This window comes from Phaseolus vulgaris, chromosome 2 (assembly GCF_000499845.2).
Source record: "Phaseolus vulgaris cultivar G19833 chromosome 2, P. vulgaris v2.0, whole genome shotgun sequence".
Classification (NCBI taxonomy): Eukaryota; Viridiplantae; Streptophyta; class Magnoliopsida; order Fabales; family Fabaceae; genus Phaseolus; species Phaseolus vulgaris.
The window spans coordinates 1,089,290-1,102,205 of NC_023758.2; the positions used below are offsets into that span (position 1 = coordinate 1,089,290).

At 32.3% G+C, this 12,916-nt stretch overlaps 2 protein-coding genes across 5 annotated transcripts; one reads left to right on the forward strand and one right to left on the reverse strand.

Moving 5' to 3' along the window:
* The first annotated feature begins 5,877 nt into the window (after window positions 1-5,877).
* LOC137810021 (uncharacterized) lies at window positions 5,878-7,132 on the forward strand. 2 transcript variants are annotated; one of them, XM_068611128.1, is made up of 4 exons: window positions 5,878-6,068; window positions 6,139-6,202; window positions 6,275-6,457; window positions 6,554-7,132. In XM_068611128.1, the coding sequence occupies exons 1-4, from the start codon at window positions 5,997-5,999 to the stop codon at window positions 6,709-6,711; spliced, it is 477 nt and encodes a 158-aa protein (XP_068467229.1). In that variant the 5' UTR covers window positions 5,878-5,996; the 3' UTR covers window positions 6,712-7,132. The 2 variants fall into 2 exon arrangements, with proteins under 2 accessions (XP_068467229.1, XP_068467228.1); XM_068611127.1 differs by having other exon boundaries at window positions 6,275-7,132.
* A 147-nt stretch (window positions 7,133-7,279) lies between these two features.
* LOC137810019 (galactomannan galactosyltransferase 1-like) lies at window positions 7,280-11,010 on the reverse strand. Of its 3 annotated transcripts, XR_011080832.1 has the most exons (3): window positions 8,052-11,004; window positions 7,798-7,944; window positions 7,280-7,703 (listed from the first exon to the last, which is right to left on the reverse strand). XR_011080832.1 is itself a non-coding variant. In XM_068611126.1 (2 exons), the coding sequence occupies exon 1, from the start codon at window positions 10,489-10,491 to the stop codon at window positions 9,139-9,141; it is 1,353 nt and encodes a 450-aa protein (XP_068467227.1). In that variant the 5' UTR covers window positions 10,492-11,010; the 3' UTR covers window positions 7,280-7,703; window positions 9,092-9,138. The 3 variants fall into 3 exon arrangements, 1 of the variants encoding a protein (XP_068467227.1); XR_011080831.1 differs by having other exon boundaries at window positions 7,798-11,004; XM_068611126.1 differs by lacking the exon at window positions 7,798-7,944 and having other exon boundaries at window positions 9,092-11,010.
* Between the last annotated feature and the right edge of the window lie 1,906 nt (window positions 11,011-12,916).

The window sequence follows — 12,916 nt, forward strand, 5'->3', positions numbered from 1 at the left end:
AACTCGGTCGTTTTTAATGGAGGAGTGGCAGATGTGTTATAAGTTTTTGTCCCGGCCGCAAGTAAAGGTGTGGTATTGGATTTCTGCAAAGTCCCGCGTAGTTTATTTTTCCTACCCCTGTTGGGTTATGGATCCTTTGGCTTGTATACAGCTGATTCGGTAAAGCTAGTTAGCGCTTGGTTTGGTTGGTCTTTTGTTGTTTTGAGTGTCAAGTTAGGAGTTGGATTATGTGTTCTTGTAAAAGGGTTGAACCATCCCTAAAGTGGTTCCCATTTATTTATTTTTTATTGTTGATAAAAAAAAATTATAATGCTACATTTTTTTTGTGTGATTTTATTGGAAGAGTAAACATGGAATTTTACTCCTTTTGTTACTGTCAATGAGATATTTATAATTTATTTATTTTTATATGAATTTTTCAATGTAATCTTAATTTTATTATATTTTTAATCATAGCTTCCTATTTCCAAGTTAAAGTGTTACACTCATGATAAGTGTCATAATTGTAATAAGTTTTGTTTAAAGAGTGAGTTGTTTCGTTTCATATGTTGTGGCAATATAATAAATAAAATTTCTTAAACATTTAATTTTGTAATATTGCATAATACAAGTTAAGGAATATACATTACCATATTTATTAGTTGTTTCTTTCAACCTAGAGTTTTTGAACTTTTTGTTAAAGTTAAGTCAAATATGTCGTATGTCATACACTAAGCTCAACCTATCTCTGTCCTAACCAATTTCTTCGATTCTAATGCTGACAAAATGGTTGTACCTCTCTAAGTTATTACAAATATTTGGTTGATGATGTGATTAGATTTTAGATTTATCCATTTTAGAGGTGACACTTTACTTATGATTTTAATTTTAGCAAATATATGGTGACACCTAGGAAAGATCTCCACTGAACACGAACTTAACCAAGTGATTAAGTAAGTATGAATGTTCACTTGAAATTTAAATTTAATTTAATCAAAACTAACTTAGGTAAAATTTGTTTTCAATTATACATTATAATACCTAGGTAAGATTATAATCGTATATCTAGGTAAGATAAGAAAACTATATAATACCTTTTCAACCATTTCGTTTAACTTTACATACATGCCACAAACATAAGTCTACAATAGTCTTTTTTATTATTTTAGATTTTTCCAATCGATCGTATACTCTAAATTTCAACTGATGTGAGTTGTTGGCTCTTAATATTTAAAATGATTTACTTGTGAAAAAAATAATTATCAAAAAGAACTTTGAAAATTTTATAGTGTTTTATTTTATTTTCTCGTTTTATTTTGTTCTACATTCCATTAAACATTAAAACATAATTTTAAAGTTGTGCGGTAAGGGTGAATTTCATAAGAAAGTCCAAATTCATTAATTAAGTTCAAGTTGAATTAACATATTCTTTTACTTGAGTCAAATGTAATTCAATTCATGCTATTAGGCCTGCATGTTTGACAATATAAATATTTATTAAAATGATATTATGTTAAGAATAAAGGTTATGATATAATTATGTTAAGTTTCGTTACTCACTTTAGTATTAGACATGTTTAAAAATATTAATATTTACAAAAATAATATTATTTTAAGAATAAAAAAATATTTTTTGTTTCTGCTGATTTAAGGTGAACATAGAATACGGATTTGTAGGAAGATTCACTGTAATCATCCTTGCATATATATATATATAAAAGAGAAAAGTTGAAGAGCTTTTACAGATTTAATCATCATTGTACTGTGCCTCGTTTTTTTGTTGATACACTCTACTTTTCTCCATTAGTGCGATTCATGTTAGTTTTCACATGCTTCCATTAGTGGTTTCAACTTTAATTGAGTATGGAATGACAAAACTTTAGCTAGTATGGTGTTGGTGTTGTGTGAAAATAATTATTAAATTTATAAACTCAAACGTGTTAAGAAAATAATCGATTATATAACAGATAATCAGTTATATTATATGCTATACATATAAAATAACACAACAATTATAATTACATAATATAATAATGTAAAATAATGTGTTAATAATAATTTCAAATAAATAATAATAAAATATAATAATATATATAAATTTATATAATAATAATAATAATAATAATAATTAAGTTATAATAATAATAATTAAAATAAATTTATAAAATTATTATTATTACTATTATAAAATTATAAATAATAATAATAATAAAATCTTAAAATAATAACAATAATAATAAAAAACAATATAATAATAATAATAAAATCTTAAAATTATAAAATAAAATTATAAAATAAAATAATAATAATTTAATTTTATGAATTTCTTTTATACATTTTTATATGTATTAATAGTGTTAGATAATTCATAATTTTTTGTCGGTAAAATTTACAAATAATACAGATATAACCAAATCTGGATAGTAGATATAAATAACTTATCATCATTCATTATATATTTAATATTTATACTAAATTTTTTATTTATTTTATTAAATTTAAAAAAAAATACAATGTTGACTATATTTTATTTATTATTATTCAAATTTTATTTAATTTTATATGTATCCACAAGATATAATTTACATTATTTTTTTTCTAATGAATCCAAAAAAATAATATTTTAATAGTTAAATGAATAAATAACTAATCGTACTTTATTTTAAATTAATTTTAATCATAAAATTAGAATTTTATATTTTATCAATTAAACTTTCAATAATCACATTCATCACATCAAATCAACTACAACTTTCATAAACTTTCTTTTTATTGCCGTTTCATTTCCGTTTTTTTTCCTTAATCCAAAAAATGTGTGAATAATAATCTAACATTTTATATTTTGCATCAAAGGTTTCACTATTAGATGATGGCATATCATGTTTGATGAATATGAATGATGTGAGTCAATGTTTATGTGCTGAATCTTATGTTATTCTTCACTCCTTAGCTCATAATCTTGTCGTCCTCTTCTGACGAGTCAACAAAATAACATCAAGTCATTACACCAATTTTTTTTCAAATCCGCCATTCGCGCAGACATCATGCTTTTTGACTTTTAACTTTTTCTTTTGTAAATGGAGATAATGAGTTTTAACTTATCCAAACCATTTATTGTTTTAAACATTAAAGAATTCATTGTTTTAATTAAAATAACTTAATTATATTCAATAAAGTTAGTTAATAGATTTCAATAATTTTTAATCATTATATTATAACTTAAAAGTAACAATAGTTCCGTTAATTAGAAAATAAAAACAGCAATAAATATATCTTTTATGTTTCAACAATTTGACTAAGGGAGTGAAATGAGATTGGAAGGTTATGATGTAAAATCTAACAAGTTATCATGTAGTTGAAAAGGGGGTCGGAAATATTCTTTGTGGTCAATTTACCCAAATGAAGATGAATAAATCCTTATATTAATGATAAAACGTACATGATACTTTTAGCAAATTTCTTTCTCCATCTCCATAGTTCTTCCTCCACCACAATATTTTGGTGAAAAAGTTATATTTATCCTTAATAAAATAAAAATTAAGTTTAAGTCCTTATATCTTTCACCATATTTCAAATTCTAAAATTTGAATTTGAAAGTACAAATATTTTTCCAATTAGAATTCGAAGATAAAATCGACTTCTGAATTATAATTCGAAATATATTTTTTGAATTAAAAATGATTTTTTAATTATATATTTAGAAATCTTTGTATTATGAATTTTAAAATTTTAAAATAACTTTCAAATTATGAAAAAAATAATAATTTTGTATTTCGAATTATAAAATTCGAAAGTTGTAATAATATTTAAATTATAAAATTCAGAATATTGACTTTTAAATAATAATCCTAAAAATAGATTATGGGAAACAAAATCTATAAACATCTGAAAAATAAATCCAAAAACATTAAAAAAACGGTTGTTATTGAAAGTTGTTAAAAGAAACTTAATCCATAAAAATGTTACGAAAATCAAGAATTTTATTATAAAATAATAAATTCGAAATATATTCTGACCTGCATCCACCTTATTTTTTTTATTTTTTTTTATTATTATTTTTAACAACTGCTATGCTATAGAGAATTAAAACATCCACCTTATTTAACAACTAAAGGGAATGTTTTAACCTTTCACTAGAATAATAAGGTGAATGTTAGAATTGATTGGGGTACTGAAAGCAAAACCTTAACAAATCGAAGTTTAAGACCTAGAGGGCCTTCAAATTTAGCAATTTATGGGTCTTGTGTAGCTACATTTCTTAGTTGCTCAGCTGGGCTTCTTACATTGGACTCTAGACTGTTTCTTCCTTCACCTCCATATCTTCTTCTGGCCCCTCCATACACAACCTGAACATACATTTTTATCCTTCTTGTGCTACTCCCATAGAATAACTTCTGGATTATGTAATCCGGAAACGCATTTGGAAAAAGACTTCCGGATTACATAATCCGGAAGTTGAAAAAGACTTCCAAATTATGTAATCCATAAAGTAATCATGCATCTGAAAAAAAGACTTCTGGATTATATAATCCGGAAGCTAATTACAAATTTAAAAAATGACTTCCAAATTATGTAATCCAGAATATTACAGAGGAATAGTTTTGGAAATATGAAAATCTATGGAGGTGAGAGAAGAAGGTATAGAGGTGCAGGAAGAAGCAGCCTGGACTCTATTTTTTCTGCTTACCACCTTCTTGCTAGAGATGATAAGGTTGGACTAGGCCACCACATTTGAAATAATAAAAAATAAAAATCATATTATCTGTTTAAGATTAAGACATGTGTAAAACGAAGGTTAAGATTTCTATTATATTTTTTTTAAGATTTAGTCTTCTTAAAAAATATATAATTGTTAATTTATTTTATAAACTAATTCTTTATTGTGAAAATTTAATATTTAGACTTGCTTATTAATATATTTTAGATTTTTTATTTAAACTTTTCTATTTAAATTAATTTTATAACATTTTTTCCCTGTCAGTTTGTCAATTCATCCTTTAAGTGAAACAAGTCAAGGATTTTAGCCAACTTTTGATTGGTGGATCACTGTCTGTGTCAACCTATTTTTAAAGAACTTATTTAAAAAAGACAAAATAAACTTACCCTTCATCTCCATACTTGTATATGACTGTATCCTTAAAATTACAGTCTAAAGAAGAGTGATTTATATTGTTATATTTATTTATGATTTTTTAATAATTTCTTATTATAAATAATTTATTCATATATCACTAATCATGTTTCGTAGAAAACATTTTTACAATCTTACAATGTATGTAGTACGTATCATTGATTTTTAGAAACGTCATTATTTCAAGCCTTGTGAGAGTTTCTGCATTCCATCCCCATCGATGATAATATTCTGTTGAAAAATATAGGTTAAAAAAGTTACTAACTATGAAGCTCAGACTTTTTCTATTAAATGGCGTGTTAATGGTGTCAGATACTCGTATCGGACACCAACACACGTATAACACTTGTAGAACACATATTCGTGAAGTGTCAAATTCAATAAATATTTATTGAATTTTTGACAATTTGAGTACAGTTCTAACATAATTTTAAAAACAAAAATATTAATTTTCTAAAAACTCAAACTTATTGTATAATTTTTTATTATAATTATAAAAATAAAAGACAAATCATTTTGAACCAGTTCTAAAAAACATATTTTTTTTCAATAAATAATCTAGAATACATATAATTTTTTATTATCAATTTATATAATTCATAATTATATAATATATAGATCCGTGTTTTACATTAAATTATACGTATCTTTGTATGTGTATCCGTATCGTATTAATGTCCGTGTTTAGGGTTGTCTCTGGTGTACTGGATACTAACAACGTAATTTTTTAAGAACATTTTAAAAAACTTTGGTACTAAAGAAAAATAGACCCTAAAATACTGTGAAAGACTTAACCTTAATTTGAAAGGAACCCCTCCCTCGACACTGTATAGCAGATCCATCTTCTCGAGCGTGCAATTAAATTTCAAATTTTGACGTTGGTTTGATGAACCCTGATGACAGAAAACGCAGGTTCAATGAAGCCATCGTTAATATGCTCTATCCCTCCTCTCCTCAGGTATATCTTTCTGCCTCTCATTATTTTCTTTCAATTCAAAGGTTAACAATATACTTTTGTCGTCGTCTAGCGCGAACGAGAGTTGGAACCTGCGGAACCCTTGATCGACGACTCTGCTTCTGACGCTATTTCAGGTACGATTTTGGACAGCAGGCACCATGCTTTAACAATCGTAAGAATTGAAAGAAACGTTGTTGAAAATGTAGGGAATTTGGATGATGGTTACGACAATTCCTCGACCAGCGTCAACGAAGAGTGTGACTCGGACGCGGAGAAGCTCAGCAGGGCTCAGCGAAAGAAAATTCGGAAGAAGAAGCTAAAGGAAGAAGCCGTTCATCGCGGAAATCTTATTGGACCGCTGTTGCCTCTGACCTCCACCCATGTTGCACGTGATGCTCCACCTGTTCGATCAAATGCTATTCTTTTATCAATGTCTTGTTATGTTACTGATCGCGTTATGTATGTTGTCTCTGACTTTTATGCAGCACACCTTGGTTTAGGTGATGAGGCGGATTGTGGTAAATCAGTGAAACTGAAGCAGCGGAGGATGGCAAAAAGGCTTGCCAAACAAAAGGGAAATGCCTCTAGTGCGGAGAACACAAATCAAAGTTCCGCTGAGGACCTCAAAGAAGCTCGTTTATAAGTATATGCTGGAAACAATCATAACTTAGAGATGTCATTTTTTAGACTACAGTTAAGCCCGTAATATAGTGGTTAATTTTTTGAAGTAGTTTTCGATTGGATGGCTGTCTTAAAACGATTTATCTCGTTGTAACTAAAAAAATTCCTTGGTTATCAGCATCACTCTGTGATTGATTGTGGTTTACTTCATAATTTCATTTATTACCCCCTCAATTTATGTAGGGAATGTATAAAATAGATCATAGATGACGAGAGGAGTAAGTGGTAGACGCATTTGATGGGGTTTACAGTTCTTGCATCCATGGGGTGAAAATGGAAAAGTCCTGTAATGTTGGTTCCTTTATTAACCTGCATGTTCTCGGTGACATGCTTGACCTCCTGGTTTAAGATGGTAATCTATTTTATGCATGATTTTACGTCTAGCAGTTACAAGTTTCGCAATTCCTCTCAATTTTTCATTCTCTCACCTATTCCGATCTTCTTTTCCATTGTTGTTGATGTCCATCCAATAACTGAAAGTGTATTTAGAAATGGGTTTAGAGGTTTGCTAACGGAGAAAGAAACTCATATTCCAAAAATGCACGTCACAGTCCATACGTTTATTGGGTCATGTTGATATTGGGTACACTAAAACATCTGCCATAACAACGTCACAAAGCTTAATACTGTTATTTTGCTATACTTGTATATATGTAACATTTCAAGCCACTAGCCTGGTGAGGAAAGGGGAGGGGAAAAGAAAGGGAAACAAAAACAGGGAAACTGTGAGGTAAACCTCAGTGGCGGTATCCGTTACCATAGTAACTAATATATTGGACATGGGTGGGTATGGTACTATATGGTATATGTGGTGAGTGTGACCCCACAACCCCGATAATAATACAGGTCGATGAAAGAAAGCTCTGTACGCAGGCACATGCTCATGCTGATCATCTATCCATCTTAATTAGTGGTCCGAAGTAAAATGCATCCAAGCTCACTGGGTCCTTCACACTGCAGATCCAAAATTAGCATTTATTAGATCCACGATAAAATGTTTCCACAACAAACAACAAACAAGGTAAGGTTTTCCATTTTTTGGAATTACCTTGCACACTTTAAACGCTTCAAAATTCAAAATAAAGAAAGGGTTCTTCAAAATCAGCTTATCAACTGTATCAGTGCATGCGCAGACTTATGCAAACAATTAGTAAAATTGGCCATTTAGCCAATGCCATGATTGTCAGAACCAATACTGCAGGAAAAAAACATGGTTGGCTACTGTAGATTGACTTCCTTGGATTTAAATAATTGAAGATCATGGTGGTTGAGCGACAATCAACAATGTAACTGGCACCCTACCCGCATGTTGCAATGATACAAGGTATCATTTCATTCGATTGCCCCATTCCATATAATATCAAAATCTTGTCAGTGTGCGCAAACACAAGTTCCTTCATTTGTTCACCTCTTCCAATTTGTCTTCATTCACCTTTCACTACTGTTTTGCCTACACTGTAACGGTGAATGTTTACATCATAGCCACACGAACAGCTCGCTAATACGCTTTTTTAATGCAATTACGAAAATCCTGGGTTCAGTATTCCAATTACCGCTAAACCTACTTTGTTTCAAAATATATTTTTCATCATATTTTTTTATAATTTCAAAATTCTAGTATCTTCGCAAAAACTGTTGATTTCTATTACAAAATACGTCACAGTTAATGTTATTGTTTAACTAAAACTACTATTTTATCTCTACAACGACTGATGTTGTTCAGATAAAATGAAATACCATTTTTCATTACAAAATAATACTCTGCTAATAATAATTGTTCCATATCTAAGTTTCATATACTCACAAGATGCTCCTGTTATGTTGGTTTCAATAATTGATAACAATGTATTAAAATTAATACTTCACTTGCAGGATAGTTAAGAAAAAGTTTAAAACTATACGAAGAATAGTCAAGCTGTAAAATGTAAAACTTGTTGACTACAGAGGATTTCGCTCGGATGCTTTCCACGTTTCAACGGTGGTTTGAGAGGATATTTCAGCGTGGGTTTATGGATTCATTTAGAACCCCAATAGTTGGGTTGTAATTTTCATGACAAGCATCAAGATAATAGTAATAAAAAAAGAGCATTTGTTTAGTCAAAATAAAATAAAATAAAAAGTGATGGAGACAAAATTACCAAAGAATATGGGACAAACAAAGCACCGAGTAAAGTAATAGATTTTAGGGATTTGGGAAGAATGAAATGATCCCTTTCATTTGAATTATCACTTAAACTGGAATAAAATATTATAATTATAAAGAAACTAATGGTTCAGAGTAACAGCACAGGGAATATTAGTTGACATGGTGAGGAATATTAGTGGATTAATTAAAAAATTACCTGGGGTCATGATCATCGTCGTAATGATGATGATGATGATGATGATGTCATGGATGGGGATAATCAAAAGGGAGAGTGGAAACGGAGTTAAGGAGTAGATCGGGGCGGAGGAAACCGTAATTGCGCAAGACCTGATTATCGGCGAAATTGAGAGCCTTGTGCATTCCGTTCCAGCAATCGTCTGCAGAATACATGGCATTATACTTTCCGCTGCAGGGTTGGCATCCGGTGAAGTGCGTGATGAAAGGTCTCCGCCACCCGAACCCGGCATCCTTCAAATCCTCCTCCCTAATGCCACCGTAGCTCTCGCTCACCTTCTCGGCGTGCCGCCTCCTTAACCTGTGCACCCCTTCTTCCATCTTCTTGTATTTGTCGCTGATGTTCTGGAGCGTTCCCACTATCTCCTTCCAGTAACCTTCGAAGTAGTAGTCGCTCTCCAGGTAAATCTTGTCCGCCCATTTCTCCTTCTCGATTGCGATCAGATACGCCAGGCCCGTCTGATCGTCCGACTCCGGGAAGAACTTGTCCTTGAAAGTCGACCGCAGCGTCTTTCCCCATTTCTCGTAATTGGGCGTCTGCGGGCCCATGCTGGCCCACGAGTCCATGAAGTCCAACGACCACTGACAATTTCGGATCAAGAAGACGCCGGCGTTCAGGCCCGTCCAGCTTCTTTTCTCGTGAATCAGGTGGGGCCACCCGTGAACGACAAGGTTGTGCCCCTTGTAACGCTCCAGAGGGAGCTTGAACTCCATGTCGGTGAACAACGCGTCCGAGTCAACCCACCAGATCCACTCGGCCTCCGGGTGGGCCATCATTGCGGCCCGCACAACAGGGTACTTGGCCCAATACGCGAACATCTTGGGGTCTAAGAGTGCGTTGTTGTACAAGATATCGTACCCGTGTAGCCGACAGTAGTCCACCTTGTTCTTAAAAAACCGCAGGAGAAGGTGGTCGCCGATAGGGTTCCGGCAAGGCTCCGGCTGCGACCCGGTGATCATCAAAACCCTTTCTTTTGCTCCGGCAGAGAACGAAGGATGGAGTTTGAGCCACTCCTCACGCTTCTCGTCCCAGTTCCGGACTTTCTTGTCAATGGTGTACCCCATTTGCGGGTCGTCGAAGAAGGTTTTGTCTGGAGGGTCGAAGGTTAAGTCGGGAGTGCGGGGTGATGCGGCGTCGTTTTGGGAAAGGGTTTCGAGGTTGAGAGTGTCGTTCGGGAAGGTGGTGAAGGAGGAGAAACCCCAGACGAGAATAAGAGCGGAGAATGCTCCTCCAAGGAAGAGGCAACCGTCGGAGAGGAATATAGAGGAGGTTTTGTTTCGGGAATTGGGCTTCGCCATAGGAGAATTGATGCTATTGTGGTTGTGGTGATGATGATGATTAGAGAGGTCAGATGTTACCATTTTAGTGAAGCGTGGAAACTGGAAACGGTGCGTGCTGGTGGGATATCGCAGAATTCTGGCCACTTTACTGGTGTTGGTTACAATAAAATTAGCAGAGTTTGTGACTGGAAGCAAAAGAGTAACGCATACTATAGGTTTCTAACATTGGAAACTCCCTGGGACTATCTTAATGGGCATTGTTGCTGTTTATAAGAAAGAGGTAGCGCGCCATCTACGGCATGGGAGAACTCAGAAAAATAAAGTTAAAAGTAAAAACAACTAAAGGAGCTTAACCAAACAAATAAATGACATTTTTCTAAACGTTAACTTACAGACTTTGTTTTGCTCTAATTTAATTTAATGTTACGCATCTACATTTTATTCTGCCTTTTTATTAAAAAAGAATCAGAAAACTGATCTTCAAGATTCTAATTTCTTTTCTGATGACTGTTTCATTCAAGCACGTATATATGGAGGATAGTGATGGACGAAGAAAGATGAGATAATGAGATGAACATGTGAAAGCTTTAAATCATGTACAGTACCATTTGGCTAAGTTGACTGGTTTTATAAATTTATCGTGATTGAAGCTGATGACTTCAAATTAAAGAGACTATAGGAGTAGAAAGCGTTTATTCTTTACCCAAGCCAGGTATAATGCTACTTATGTAAGATCACAGAATGGTGGTTATGGTAGTTATTCTAACCAGTGTTCTTATTAAAACATACAGTCAAAAATAATAGTTTTTAGTTCTTGTGTTGTTCTTGTTAGGTTATCTTTTTTCTCTTATATAAGATATAGTGTTCTCCTCTTTCTCCTCTTTGTCATCATCTTGTTTTGAAGTATATTTTTAAATTGATTACAATTTTAGTCAATCTCCATGATTAACACACTTTCCTTTTATGAAAAAAAATTAAATCTTTTTATTAACTCTAGATATCAAACATTAAATTCATTCTATCACATGATCGACTCAACGCGAGTTCATTGCACCATTTATTTGTTTTGCATATTGCTCCGCTGCAGATATTAATTCCCTTTCAAAGGGATTACCGAAGTAGGGTACGTACATTTACTTTGTTTCGTTGCAATTCACGTGCCTTTCATCATATTATAGACACGTGGAATGTGACCGACACGTTGGTCCCGCCAAAAACTCCTTAAGTCCATTCCAACTTCCCCTCTCCCAGTATCCCTCTCTATCTACCTCACAGTTAAGGCTATTCACATTCACAAACATAACAGAATAAGCAACTAACTTCATGTAAAAGCGCATACATTATCAAATTATAATATTCTCTGTAAAGTAATTAGGCATTTTTTAAAAACTATAAATCATCTCACTATATACCTAGGATGTTTTACAACAATGCTCCATATCTCAAACGTGTTAAAACACCAAGAATACAGTTATCTTCAACGTGAAATTGTTTTTGTCGGTTTTCTCATTTTTACCATGCAAGTTAGCGAGGAAGAAAATTTATTTATATATTTTTTCACAGTTCTGAGTGGAAAGAATTCAACTGTTAATCTGTGGTCCAAGTATTTCCAATCAATTCAAGAATTTCTGCTCTGGGCCAGACACAGTATTGGTTATTGACCGGTTACAGTTGAAATAAAACAATACACATTCTTATAATCACATGTTGCTGTAGCGGCACTCACACTCGCGATTTAACTTCTACTGCCAGATCAAAGTAAAAAAGACTTATATTCTTTATATTTTTTTCAGTATACCACGTCACTTTTGATGTATTTTGTAAGAAAGTAACTACTTTAGTGTGTTTGATATAGGAGAAAAACAGAATCATTTTTTTTAACTATTGTTTTTCAAAACCGAACAAAATTTTCTTTTTATCCTACATATCCAATTTTATAATGCAAATTCTTATCGCATTATCTTTTGCGATGCCATTAATGATGAGATGCTTCCGGCATTTAAGCTAAGACTTAACTTTAATGAGTCAACAATAACTCTTTTAGATAAAAGAAGGAATCAATGTGCAAAAGGGTGTGTGAAAAATGGTAGACTATACAAGAAAATCAGTATGAAGAGCAATTCATATATCTGCAAAAGATATAAATGAAAGGCGCAAATAAAATAATTAATGAGTGCATCTTTTGTTGTTGTTGTCGCTTTTTGAGGTTCTCAGTTTGGTCAAAAACGAGGAAAGGGTGATGTGGTTGGGTACAAGGTGAGGGACATTGTGCTGCATTTCAGTTTCCTTTTTCTTACGATGAAAAAGAACGTAACTACGTGGTCTCCTCGAGCCAATCTTTTTGATACGTAACAGTTTATAGGGCGACGAAATGATTGTTTTACGTAAGTAATTGCCTTCAATCATGCACTAATTAAAGGCCACCTCTTCAAGCCCTTTTTGTGCGCTTCTTTCAAGGACCTTCTTAGTCTTAAAGACCAAATACATATAATACTTATTACATCAA